General features: G+C 41.8%; 1 protein-coding gene across 8 annotated transcripts in view; it reads left to right on the forward strand.

Moving 5' to 3' along the window:
- Nucleotides 1-13754, forward strand: part of OSBPL5 (oxysterol binding protein like 5) — a 177017-nt gene that overhangs the window by 104380 nt on the left and 58883 nt on the right. For 6 of the 8 annotated variants that reach the window (XM_057412772.1, XM_057412778.1, XM_057412774.1 and 3 more), the window contains exon 2: nucleotides 9659-9815. The exons of 1 other annotated variant lie outside the window; for it this stretch is intronic. In XM_057412772.1, coding sequence (XP_057268755.1) covers nucleotides 9659-9815 — 157 coding nt within the window. Of the gene's footprint in view, nucleotides 1-8545; nucleotides 8794-9658; nucleotides 9816-13754 lie in introns of all 8 variants that reach the window. One more of the 8 variants, XM_057412773.1, reaches the window with a different exon arrangement.

The following is a 13754-nucleotide window of genomic DNA, read 5'->3' on the forward strand; positions in this document are numbered from 1 at the left end:
TGCAAAGGGCCATGCCCATTGGAGCCCTCCTGCAGGCAGTGGGGATGGCAGGTTCCATGCAGGATCAGAATCCCTCTTCCCAAAAGCCTGTCACAATGACTCCATCAGGGCAACCCTTATCACAGTCTGGGTTCTCTAGCCCCTAAGGTATCACTGTAACAATGGGGTTATTAAAAAGGTGTTTTCCTAAGTATGCAGCTACAGTTTAAAAGGATTTTATGGGAGGTCATCAGAGGATATTACTAACAATTAGTGTGCGTAAAACTTGAGGGCACAGTGGGCTGTGGGACATCACTTCCCCAAGTAGGGTGTGTACTGAGTTACAAATAATTACTGGAAAGCTCAATGTGTCGAATGTGGATGTGGTTTACCTTTATGCAACTTGTGAATACTGTTCATAGGGCTCAGAAATGCTTCCTGAGATGCTCAGGCTTGGAGACACTGTGTTCACAGTGTGCCTCAAACAAAAAATGTCACTGGTGGATGAGCTATCACTATTAATAATTGCAATAAAAACGAAACAGCACTTCAAATCTGCATTTCAGGTGGAGATTTTTTGAGTCGTATGTTGAATGTTTTTACCTTCAGGCCTAATATTATTTGTATTGAGTTTTGGTGCCTAATCTCATACTGTGCCTCTGTGTATGAGCCTCGCACCTGTGGAAGTCAAAGGGAGTGTTGCCTTTTGGCTTGGGCATGCATTGCCAAACTGCTGCGGGCTTGCTGGGAGGTGTGCCCACACCTGCAGCACAAGCAGCAGGGATTCAGGGATGGTCTGTACTGCAAGAGAGGTGTGATGGTGGCTTATATCTGCTTACCTGAATGCTTGAACAGGCTTACTCAATAGCAGACATCAGCATGGATCTCAGAATGATCTGGGTATGTGGTGTTTGACTGATTTCTCACATACAATTTCTAGCCTGCCTTGCATGCCTTACTCGTGTAGCCCACACCATCAACCCTACTCCACCTAGCTACCTCAAAGGTAATTTATGTATGTGTGCCAGAGTTGTGCTTATAACTTAATTGTGATGTAAATGTATTTCCACCGTCTCTTGAGTTCTCTGCAGAGAAGCAGCTGTGATAGGCACATGAATCCTTGTGTCACTTATACGAAACTTTAATTTAAACAAGTATATAAATATATAAATATAAATAAATTTAGAGGCAGGGATCTGGTTCCTGAGTTTGTTTCAAGATGGATCCTTACTGGAATTTCTTGGCTTGTGTGTTATGACCACTGCATTAGGAGATCAGTTGTGATCTTTGATGGCACATTTCTTCCTATATATTGTACATGTGCTTGATTGTACATTATGTTTTGGTGGGGAGTCTTTGCTAATCTGCATTTTGGCTTTTTAGCTTTTTGACTGCTTAAATGAATGCTGACTAGAGATATCAGTAACAAATAATGGTAAATTTTGAATACAAATTCAGTGAGATGGATAAGCATTCAGGTGCTTGATGTATGCTGAACAACTGTGATTTATCTTTTGGTTGTCTTCAGTTGAATATATTAGAACATGGGATTAAAGGGCTGAAGAGGATTCAAAGAAAACACCTTACCTTCCTGCATAGATTGGGGCTTCAATACCTTTGCATGATCTTGACTCAGTAGAGATGACTTACAAAATCAAGGCCTAAAGGAGATTATGAAAAGTATGATTTACTGTAAAGAAAGTAAGGGACTAAGACAAAGGTCTGCAGGAAAGGTGCTCTCTCCTGTCCTTCTCTGAGTGCTGGGAATTTCCTCATCCTTCTCGTAGTATGGGTAAAACCTGCAACTCTGCACACACTTGCTGTTACCAGGGAAATAATTAAGGTTGATATGCTAAGTTGTAATTACAGCAAATGAGGTATGCTCTATGCAGTTAGCAAGGAAAAAGACCAGGGAAACTGCTAAGTCAGGAGAAGCCCCTCAGTGCTAGTAGGAAATTTAATATGCTTTATTAAATTAATAGCCTTCTGCATATAAAAATATACACTTTAAAGGGCAGAGGAGTTGGATGTAAAAATCATTAAGCATTCATTTCAGTGATCCACTCAATATTCTTAATTGTAAAAAATCTCTAGTGTAATGTTTACAGAGAAAATTGCAAGTGTTTTAAGACAAAAAAAAACACATGAGGATTGTATATTTAATACTTACTACAATGCCCATTTCTAAGCTGTGAGGTTGCAGCAATCCCTTTCCCAAACACAGCATGGCTTTAGTGATAGACTGGTGTTTGCTCACAGGGGATGTTTATCCAAACCAGAGATGATTCTGAAGATGAGGTTTTCCTACATGTCAAATAAAAATGTTTTGGCCATACCTTCAGATTTCTTAGTCTCAAGTTAAATAGGCACCCCCAAAACAAATGATCTGGGATGGTTTTTTTCTCAGCATAGACATTCAGTGCCTGGTTTTGCCTGTAGTTGTTCTGTTTGTGGTCTTTGAACGTGACAGTCACAGTAGAGAGAGATTAGTTGTAAGAAGATCATGGGTATAAATGCTGCTCGTGTGCCTAAAGCTGCAAATATTTTGGTGTATACAAAGGAAATATTAATCAAGACCTCTTACAGAGAATTAAGGGAAGAAATAGTTTTCTCTCCTGATTACTACATAGTTTCTGCTGCCCAGTGCAGGAAAAGGCAGGCAGAAAAGCTGAAGGCGATAGAAAGAGGTTGTTGTTCTGTTCTTAGAGAAACCCAGAGCAGATTGCTGTGGGTGGCTGTTTTAGGCAACTTCCACAAAACCAGCAGCTTTATGGACTCTGCAGGGCACATGAGCTTTGAGTTAGGTTGTAGGGATGAACTAGCCACACTCCTGAACCTGCTCAGAATGCTGAGAGAAATCCTTCCTGTGGCATATAATCTTAATAAAGCTGTCTGTAGCTTTTCCTTTCCAGAACTTGGTTCCTTTGCTGCAGATGGGTGTCTTCAGCAACCCATGTTACTTGATTTTCCAGCCTGGACTGATCAACAAGCTGAGTAGTATGACACACAGCAGAGAGTATGGCAGTCCTCAAAATCTGAGCACTCCTGCAGTACCAGTGTTTCAGTGTATTCATCCGGATGGAGCACATGAAGGATTGAAAGAGCTGGGCTCCATTGAGTTTCTGAGGCTGGTTTGGGATCCAGCAGAGCAGGACATGGTCTAGCAAGAACGTATCAGGGACCACCATTGGTGAGAAAAGGTGCCCTTGCCAGCACCACAGAGAAATAACTGACCCAAATAATTTTGGGGAATAGCTGACACTTACTGCTTCAGGTTCCAGCCAACAGCATGACAAGCCAAAACATTCAGTGTTAACTCTAATATGTGAGTTTTGCCATATTCCTAACCGAAAAACATGGATTAGGTAGAGAAAAAAAAATTGCCTTTATGGGCACTTTTCACTGTATCAGGTTTTATTAACTGTTAGCGGGGGGGTTAGTTGTCCAATTACCTGTCTTATGAATAGGTATTTTAGGAACAGTTTTCAGAAACAGATTTCACAGACTTTCTGAATTGATTGTAGCTCTTCAGCTATTGTAAATCACCAGTGCATCACTGAACTAATAATCTACCCTTGTTGAGGGTCTGTGCTGCTGTTTAGCCTTGTGAGTATTTAGGATTGAAATTGTTAGAAATCTGTCTGCTAACAATATGCCTTCTCTTTTTATTCATGAAGTTTTTACCTCCTCAGGGTTAATTGAATCAGGAAATGTCAGTATCTTTTGATTTAATTTCCCTTATTGATGTGGATTCTGGAGTGAATGACTGCTGTGAATACAAAATATGGTTTGATTTCTGGGAAATATTTAGTGACCAGAAAAAGAGAAGGTTGTTTGAAACAAGCTTTAAATAAATTAAGAGCCCCCCTCCCCTGCAACTACCACAGCCTTCTTGACTATACAAACTCCCTAATTTACTATTTATAGAGATGTACATATTTCCAATACTATTTTAAAATGCTGGAAGTGAGAGTAAGCAAACCAACCTACCCACCAGTTTGCAGAGGGTAGGGGCAGCATAGTGTTTAGCTGCGTGGTAATTATATATCAGGAACTTAGATGATGTAAAGGTGGAACCAGGAAAATTCCACCCCCAAAAGCTTTGCCCAATACTGAACACTGCTACTATCGTCCCAGCAAGCACAAAATGCCCAAAATGCAGAGCAGCCACATGAAAATTATCTCTGCACCAATGCTGATCATCTTTAAGTGTATTAGTCTCTGCCTTCACCCAAAATGGGTCTGGCGCCAGAAGAGGAGAGCGCTGGCAGTTCGCATTTGCCTTGATGGCAGCCATGAGATTTGCTGATAAAATAACTTTTATTCTTGCCCCATTGCTCTTATGTTGTCTGTTCCTGAAGCTGCCTGGAAGTGGGAAGTTCCCCATTTCCTTTGTCCTGTGTTTCATGGGGTTTGGTACAGACTTCTCATCTGCTATATTTTCCATTTTTAAAAGATAAAGTGGTCTCAGAGACAGGGCTAGCAAGAAGTTTATTTCTTGCTGCTGAATTATTTATTCCTATTTAAGCTCTGGCGAACAGCCCACATTTAATAGCCCATTACTGCTTAGAGAGCTGTCAACATGGAAGAGGCAAGCTTGAAAAATACTGTGTTTAGTGGCTTTGTTATTACTGTCTGTATTACCTTTTCTTGGTTTTTATGATCAAGAGCACAAAATAGAAGGCCAGAAATGACCTGAGCTGCAAACTTCATGGCGCTTTAACCTACCAAGACTAACAACCAGATAAATTCATGTAAGAGCTAGAGTGAAGATTGCTCATGGTGAAATTAGCTTCCTAAGAAAACTTACAGATTCTGCATCAGTTGATGTTTTCAAATCAGGACGCGATACCTTTCTGGGACAATTCTCTATCTCATGTGCCAGATTTGGAGGGAATGCAGGAGCAGTGGGTGAAATTTGTTGCCTTGTGTTATGTAAGTGGTTTTGGTAATATAATGGCAATTTTTGGCCTTCTGCAGTTCTGGCCCACTTTTGATTTTTACCTTCTCTCTGTTCCCCTACCCCTGCCAAACTGGGTTCTGTGAAGCATCTTCATATCCTGAAGCAACCTTCAAAATACTGATTTAGAAGTAGATTTGGGTTTCAGAACAGCCATGTTGTCTTCAAACCAGACATGAAAGATTTGAGACTCGAAAGCACTCTTTTCTGGATGTCTGTTGTCTGTGGATGCTTATTTCCTACTCGATTTTTTCTTACATGTGAATTTTTGTATGATTTCTAGATAATCATGCATTAATGGTCTAAAAGCAGATGTAGTACAAGGCTATACTCTTGGAACCCTTCACACTCTCCTATTTCACAAAGGTGATTCTGGACAGAGTCTGGATTTAGGTGTCTAAAGAGCCCTGTTGTGAAAAACACTGATCACGCCTCCCACCTTCCTGTTAGATCCCTTCGAAAAATTGCCCCTGGCATCTACTGTTCAGCATCACTTCAACTCTCAGGAGCTTTATGTAGTTTGAGGCTAGCTTGTGCAGGCAGACCCTTATGGGCAGAAAGAAGTAGCTCTCTGAGTGAGCTAATGAAGCTTCATTTTCTTATGGATTTGTGGCTTATGTTGGATTCAGCGGTGTTTGGTAATAGCTGGTTTCAAGTACTGCCCTTCTTTCAGAGGACAACAATACAGTTTCCTTCCTTTCTTTAGCATTATATTTTCTCATAACTTCTAAGAAGTTAATGTTTTCAAGTTTTCTAGCACCTGTTGGATCTCCTTTACTTTTGCCAGTGATACAAAAGGCACTGGGAGGGAGGACAAAACAGGATAGGTACAGATGCATACACACAGAGGTATCTTTCGGAAACCAAGCCAAATATTTCAGGTGTATTATAGAATCTTAATAGTATGGACTACATTTTCTCCCACCAAGGAAAAAAGTGTCAGCTGTATTAAAAAATAATCAACCCAAATACAAAAAAAGTCCTTTTCTGTGATTTTGTGCTGCAGTTTGTACTGTGCAATGAGGTAAAGTCTTGTAGGGTGCATCTGTCCATCTCAGCCTTTTTTTGATAAAATGTTATAGTGGTCTAAAATGGTGCAGTCTCAGAGAACCAGCTGCAGGCCAACTAGTCTTCTCTTTTACCCAAAATAAAGGAAAAGTAAGTTAAACTGCACCATATAGCACACTGAACAAGAGGCTTTGCTGCTGTTAGCTTCTAGTTGGAGTGCAGCCCATTAAAATGTGGATGGCATCAGAACCTGTCTGGATGAGAGTCAGATGTAGGAATGATTGGTGCCCTTGAGCTGAAGCAATGCACTGTTAGGTGATCTTTGAAAAACAGTCTGCGATGTAGGTGACATAGTGTGGTGCATGGTTGCATGTGTGTGGCTGACAGACACACTGAGAAGCTCTTCTCAGGGAGCTTCGATCACAGGTCATCTGCCAAAAAGGACATACTTAAGAGGAACTTACTCAAATTGATTTTTGTGGTCAAAAAGAGGTAAGTTGCTGTCACAAGTTTGCATTAAGATACAGACGAGAAGAGCAAATTATAGACTTTTCTCAAGTCTTCCCTTTGTTATTGCCCAGTGGGTGCTCCTGGTTGAACAAGGCTTCCAGATTTCTTACTATTTTATTTTCTTACTATTTTACTATTTAAGCCTGTGGCTTAAATAAGTTTGGGAACAATAGAGCGTCAGCACAGTAATTCTGTCAATTATCCCTTGGTTGAATAGTGTGAAATAATAGGTGAGGGAAACATTGGAGCATCAGTCTCTCTGCATAGTAAATATAGCAGCAGTTGACAGAAGTTGTGTTCTGGTATGTCTAACCCAGTTTGGAGCCTACTCTTGCTCAGGTGTCTGGAGGGGTTTTGCCACTCATCAGTGTGAGCTGGCTGGCAGTCCTCCACTGATGTAGCTCACAGTATTGCAGAGACAAAATGATGCTGAATGCAGCCTTTTTGTTACTCTGTCGAGAAGAGTCTCCACCACGAGATCAGGGGGTAAGAGCTGGATAGACAGATGTTTCGTGTTTGTAACTTATTCACCAGCCTGCTTGCAACTGGATGTACTTGGGATTTCTGAATGCCTTCCTGCATGAACAGCTTGGCCTTGATGGGTCACTGCTTTTGGGGGAGAGTATCCCATGTATTTGCTTTTGTTCTGAGCCACTTACAACCAGTTCTAGAGGTGGAGAGTTGAAACGGTCTTTCTGGGAAAAAGAGCAGAAAATAGTTCAGTGTTAGCATTCCAACCTAGCTATTAGATGTGGATTATTTTTAAATATTTCACTTCCAGACATGTAACTAGCTGCATTTTCCTCCTCTCTTTTCTTTCTTTAAAGTTAGCTTTAATTTTGCATCTTCTCCCAACCCAGCTCTGTGCAGTCAAGAGTATGCAAAAAGAAGGGTTAATTACATTGCTAAATGTTAGGTAGCTCAGTTACCTGCTGCTTTGGAGATGCCGTTGACTGCAGTGAAAGCCTGGGGACTCTTTGAGCCCAGATGTATGTTTGCAGGGCAGTGTTGCTGGCAGTTAAACTGACAGGAGGCAGGGTAGCAGTGAGTGGAAGGCACTGCAGCCACCTCATTTCACCCGGCTGTCATCACACATCATGGGCTTGAAACACAGCCTCACAGGAGGTGCTGTGTGAAGGGTTGCTCCATGGCAGCCCTGTCCAGCATGCCGTCCATGTCCTGGCACCCAAATTCAAAGCGTTTCATCAAGAGTTGTGTGAAGTGGTTATGGTGAAATGCTGCTACTGAGGCTGTAGTGTCTTGCAGCCACTTCACAGGGGGTACCTGATAACATGTAGGGACTTTTGGGGAGCGTTGTGTTCTCTGAGCACTTCACAAACCTAATTCATCCTCTGTGAATGATGTGGACACAGCAGGGGAGATGTATCCCCCTCCAAATTTCACCTATGTGGCCTAAAGGAGCCCCTTTGGGGGCTAACCCCAACTGCTAACCATTTTCCCCTTTGCAGATGGTAGCCCTCACATCGGATGGCTCACTTATCCCAGCATGGTAAGCTGGATTCAGAAAGACCTGCTCCTCGAAGTGGTTTTGGTAACTCATGTTCATTGTTGAAGTGCAGGCTGATGTAAGTCAAATTAAACTCTTTGGCACTGAGGCAGTCTCCTTCAGGAAAAAAGGAGCAGGTTCTCTCTTGCCATGTAAATCACAGCTAGTTTTTAAAGATGATGCAGCCTGCTGCATAAATAAATTAAAATAATAATTGCAAAACCTGAACCCTTGAGACTGTTTTCTACAGAAATTAGCAGGGCAAGCAAAGGGACGAGCTCGGCTAAAACACAGGAGGGGCATTTATGTTGGGATGCGTTCACAGCACCCACCATGCAGCTTCTCAGCTGTGAAGGCTGAGTTCTAAGAGGCCACTGATGGTTCCACATTAAATTGGGCATTTGGACCAGCACAAGCACTGGGGTGGTACTGGGAGCAGGAAGGGCAGGGCAGGATATTCTAGCTTGTAATCAGCCCATTTTCAACCCAGTGCCACAAAGGTCACCTTACATGTATGTTGGTCCTGCCCTCCTGAACTGCACTGTGACTCAGGGCAGCTTTTCCTCCTTTGTTTTCTTTAGGCTACTGGCCTAAAAGAGATGGGAAAACATGGAGGCTCTTTTCAGGAAACATATACCATCTAAAGGGGTTTTCTTACCTCAGTAACTGTCCCCTGGAGAAGCAGCAGACCTTGGGGTCTGTAACGCCTACCCAATGGCTGGGTTAATGCTTCTTACTGCTAGCAAGACCCCTGCCTCTGGCTGCACGTGCAGAGAGAATAAAGCTTGTAACTCAGGAAGGAGACAGTCATAATAACTGTTTGTAAAGGGTAAGAAAGAACTGCTTGTTGGATGGGTATAAAAAAAACCCTTTAATTCCAGCTAGGATAGTCTAATATTCTAGCCAAGAGGTAGTAAAGAGAACAGTACCACCAGGCTCTTGTATGGGGATGCAGGGAGGCTTTTGGGGAGACAAATGCTGTTCTTTACCCTCATAGAGCAGTAAGGTTTATATTACTGATCGAACTGCAAAGCTGATGTAAATGCCATTTTAAGCAAATATTTAGAAATGTGAAAATATTTAGATGTGCTGTAATTGGAAATAAGGGCAGGAGCAACACTGGTGTTGTCTCTTATTTTGCTGCTCTCTGCAGCTCATGCAGCTGGTTTCTCCTCCTCCATACAGCTCCAATTCAATGTTGTTTTGTGGAGGTGGTATAAATGCACTGAAACTAATGGAGTTACACTTATGAGACTCCAAAACCTAAAAAACCCCAAACCAAACCAAACAAACAAACAACAAACAAAACCAAACCCAAAACAAAACAAACCAAACAAACAAACAAAAAAAACCAACCATGAATTTTAGACACTGTGTGCTGGATAGAGCTAGTAAGTAGCTATTATCCTAGATAGATCCATGTAGGCAGGAGGATGTTATACTGCCTGGATTCACCAAGGAGCAGTGTCCTGCTTCCCTGCAGTTTTCAGATACTGAGAGTCAGCAAATCAGTGGTTGTAGCTTCAAACTAATACCGCTGTATTTTTTTCCCTGCATAGCCTTCTGGCACTCTATAAAAAGATCTGGCATATTACATAGGATTAGGCAGCTTTGAAACAGTGGAGTCATCTGGGTGTGAAACTTTGATGTACTGTGTCTTGAAATGAACTGTTATTTCTATCTTTGATTTTCAGAAAACCCCCACAACTCATGCCATGAAGGAGGAGAACTTTCTCCGTCGCAGGTTCTCCCTCTGTCCGGCCTCGTCCACCCCTCAAAAGGTTGACCCTCACAAGTTGACACGCAATCTGTTCTTTGGGACTGAAAATGACATCTACCCACTCAGCCCAGGTTGGTTTCTGGTGTGTCACTGCAGAAAGTAACATGTCTCAGGTGCTTGACTGGAAGTAGGTATTTTAGCACGCTGCAAGGAAATAGAAACAAGTTAATATGAGAGAGAGAGGCTTGTACAACACAGGTATTACTGGTTGCAGAGAGTGCTGCTTCATGATGCTGTTGTCTTTTACTGACATGACATTAAGTGGGAACAGAGGGCATCAGAGTTGGGGTTCATAACCATTTGAACACTGCATGGCCTCGCATTTCAAAACTGACTGTTTTGGGACACTTTGACTTTGTAGCACTTGATATATCCCACCCTAATCATGGGACTCATTTGAGATTTGCTGGCCCCACTTTAAACCATTTAATGGAAGGTTTCCCTGTTCAGATTTAGAGCCCTGGATAAATATTATAACAGCAGATTTTCTGTGGTTAGTGTTCTGTAAATATCTACAAGCACTACAAGTACCAGGAATCTTGACAGGTTGCAGTGAACGACAAACTGACTTTTAAGTGTTCTATTTGTGTCTCTTTTGCTTTCAGTTTTCCTTTTTGAATTTTTGAAATTTTTCTTTCTGAAAGAAATAGAGCTTATTTTATTGTTTCAGAATTTGTTTCTCACAATGAACATTGAAGTCTTTCTTTGATTGTGGTCTGCAGACAATGCTTCCATTCCAGTGTGTAAACAAGTGCCTCAGGGAACAGTGACAAGTTTGCAGAGCTGTCATTTGCAGCTGCCATGTCAGTACTAAATATTCAAACCTCACAGCACCTCCATGAGTGTTCAAAACACTGGTATCTAGAGAAAGAACATAGCATCTGTCAAAAGGTTTCCGTGTTCATATAGATATAACACCTGACAGACTTTCTGGGCTTCACAGATGATGAGCAGAATCTGGGTTTCCTGAGCTAATTGGTTTTAAGAGCGAAGGTATGAAGGGCTTCTCATTTTGCAGGTATTTCTGTTTGTGGGTGTTTGCTTCAAGGCAATGAGGAGCCTATTTTCAGCAGTGCTGACTAATCCTGGCTGTCAGTGAGGTCACTAGAAGCTTCAACAACCTTTTGGTAATGAAATTGAAAACAGCTTAAAAGTGGAACACCTAAAATCTCATACATTTCAAAGCTATAGGGACTTTTGAACAGCTATCTGCCTTTAAGTACAGTCCATACAGATGTCTGGTAAGTAAATAGCTGTTTCACTTCCTCTGTCCTTAGGAAGCTGAGGGATGATTTTTTAGGCTATAGGCACTTTTGCTTTGGGGAGATGGAGAACCATAGCTTGGAGTTTTCCTATTCTTCAGTTCTTACCAGCATTTTCAGTGCTAAAAAAGTTACTGACTGACTCACAGAGGTATTTCAGTGCTGTTATCTTTCAGGCACGAGGGAAAGTTGAGGGTTTTAGGATGGAGGCGGTAGCTGGAAGAGTTTGTCTTTTTTTCAGCTTCCCCCATCACCTTGTTTCTCCTTGATCCCTGCTGGCAGCCTTACCAAACAGCCTTTGTTGAGCTCAGCAGAACAAGTCCCTTGAACCATGTTGGAGCTTTTGTTCTGCTGCACAGCTTTCCCAAGTGTCCAGCAGTGTCGTCAGCAAGGGCAGGAGCTCTCTGTATTGCAAAGGGAGAGCATAGGGCAAAGAGTTTGTAGAGGACAGAATATCCTATCTTAGCAAACAGAAGTTACTGCTTCAGCCAGGGAATTTCTTGCAGAGATTATGGGGTTTTGTCTATCCTTACTTTTTTTTTTTTTTTCACTCCTTTCATTTCTTTCCTGGTCCCACAGAGCTGCCTTCTTTCTTTGTTTTCCTCGCTTCTCCTGTAAGAAGTAACTGTCATTCTTTGCTTTCAGTTGCCATTTGCTGTGGTGGGGTCTCCTTTCACTCCTTTGCTGCTGCTTCTGTTTCATTTTCCTCTGAGCCTCATGTGCTTCCCCTCATCTTCTCCTGTCTCTCTGAAGGATGCAGCTATCACCATAGATAAGCCACAGGTTAATGTCCATCAGCTGTGTCCAATATTTCACTCTCCTTCATTTTTCTCTGATGTTTTTTGTGAACTTTCAGTTCTTGGGGCTTTTCCAGGGATCTGTGTTTTCTCCAGCAGATTTTCTTTATGAGGGCACTGAGCTGATTATGTTGGGTGGGTGCTGTAGGCAGCACAGGCAGCAGAGCCCAGTGATTTCCTGCCAGGAATTTGGTGGGTTGTGAGGTGGCTGGAGCTGCAGGTCTCACAGCACCAATACCTAGGATTACCATCCAGTAATGGAGGTGTACCTGTAAATAATTCAGTGGGAAGGGAGTGATAGACTTTACACCTCAGGTGAGCTACACTATGAAGATTCAGTTCATCAAGAGGACACCTTTTAAGGAAATGAGGGAAATGCAGAGGGCGACATCTAAAGTAACACCTTGGACTTTCTGCCTCTTGCTTGCATATGGAAATGCTGATGATTCTGGTAACTAAAAGAAATTTGAGGAATTTTAAAGGGAGTTCGCAGAGAGACATGAATTCATGTTCCTTGTCCATGTCTGTTTCATTTAGCAGTAAGGAGAGAAAATCTTTCTCTATATTCTCTTTCAGAGGACAGGAAATTTACTGGGGGAGTACCTGAAAGAGTTTTTAGAGAATCTCTCTTTCTGACTACGCTGCAAGATCACACAGTGTCATTAAATAAAAAGTTAGGTTAGCTTATCCGCATCCCAAGAGATGCACTTTCATGAACATGGGAATTTTACTGTGTTAAATACACAGAACTGAATTTCAGTATAGTGTACATGTTGGGCCACGTGGCTGATATTTACAACAGTAATGGGTTTCATTCGCAATAGTTTTGCCACACATCAGAGCCTCTATTCCCTCTTGTAGTTATCCAGATACTTTATCAGAAAGCCTATAAAATAACAGTTCGTGCTGTGTGAAGCTAATCATGAATTCCTCAACAACCCAGTAATTTTGCTTCCCATTACCAGTGATCAGTCATGCTTGCTGTATCATTCTTTGTAAAGGAGAAAGGCAAATGTACGTGTAGGATTGATGCCCAGAAAAACAAAAAAAAACACAACCAAACAAAAACAAACAACCAAACAAAAAACCCCAAACAAACAAAAAAACAAAGACAAGGAATAGTTACTGTTCTGGAAAGTAACTAAATACTGATTTTTCCTATGCATGACAGTAATGGGATAAAAGAAGGTATCAGTAATTCCACTCTGTAGCCACAAGACAGTGGAGTGTTGGCAGGTTTCTTCATGATGTGATGAAGGCTGCTTCCATAGGCACCACTGATCCCCTTCCCAAAATACTTATCATTGTTTGGTGCAAAACTTTTGGGCTACTTTGTGGAGGACCCTTCTCTGCTCGCAACCAACACCTTAAGTCAGGAGAGATTCAGCTCTATTTCTCTTGTGAGAATTAAGTTTTCTTGATCAGGGAAATAAGAACTTCAGCTTCTATAGCCAGTTAGTATTCAGCTCCTTTTATGTTTTTGCGTGGTTTGCTATTTATTTTCTCAAGGCAGCTATGTCTGTTGTGCTCTGGGTGGGACTCTCACTTATGGGCTTTCTGTGCACTTAACTATGTGTGTGGGTTTTTGAGGAACTTGGACATGTTTCAGGGGCTGGCTCTCCTTCACAGCTACAGCAGTCTGCTTGAGACAGAAAACTGTGATAGTTCTTCTCTGAAAAACAGCCTTTCCTTCACAAGTGCCAATAGGCTTAATGAGTTTGGCATCATAAGCCTGTATATACTGCTCCATAAACTTATCTTACAAAGCTTGTAAGTGATATGGCATGAGTGAAGAGTTGCATGTTCCCGTTTTTAATAATGCTCTGTGAACAGGATGGTCCAGTGAAAATCTCATTGTTCAGGTACAAACCCTTTTAATTGTATTACTGAGAGAAGGCAGAAATCTCTCACATCCAACTTGGAATTAAGCTTTCTTAAGAAATGCGACGTA

Source organism: Pezoporus wallicus, unplaced genomic scaffold (genome assembly GCF_028554395.1).
Source record: "Pezoporus wallicus isolate ANWC-B61680 ecotype Strahan unplaced genomic scaffold, APGP_CSIRO_Pwel_v1 scaffold_6885, whole genome shotgun sequence".
NCBI lineage: Eukaryota > Metazoa > Chordata > Aves > Psittaciformes > Psittacidae > Pezoporus > Pezoporus wallicus.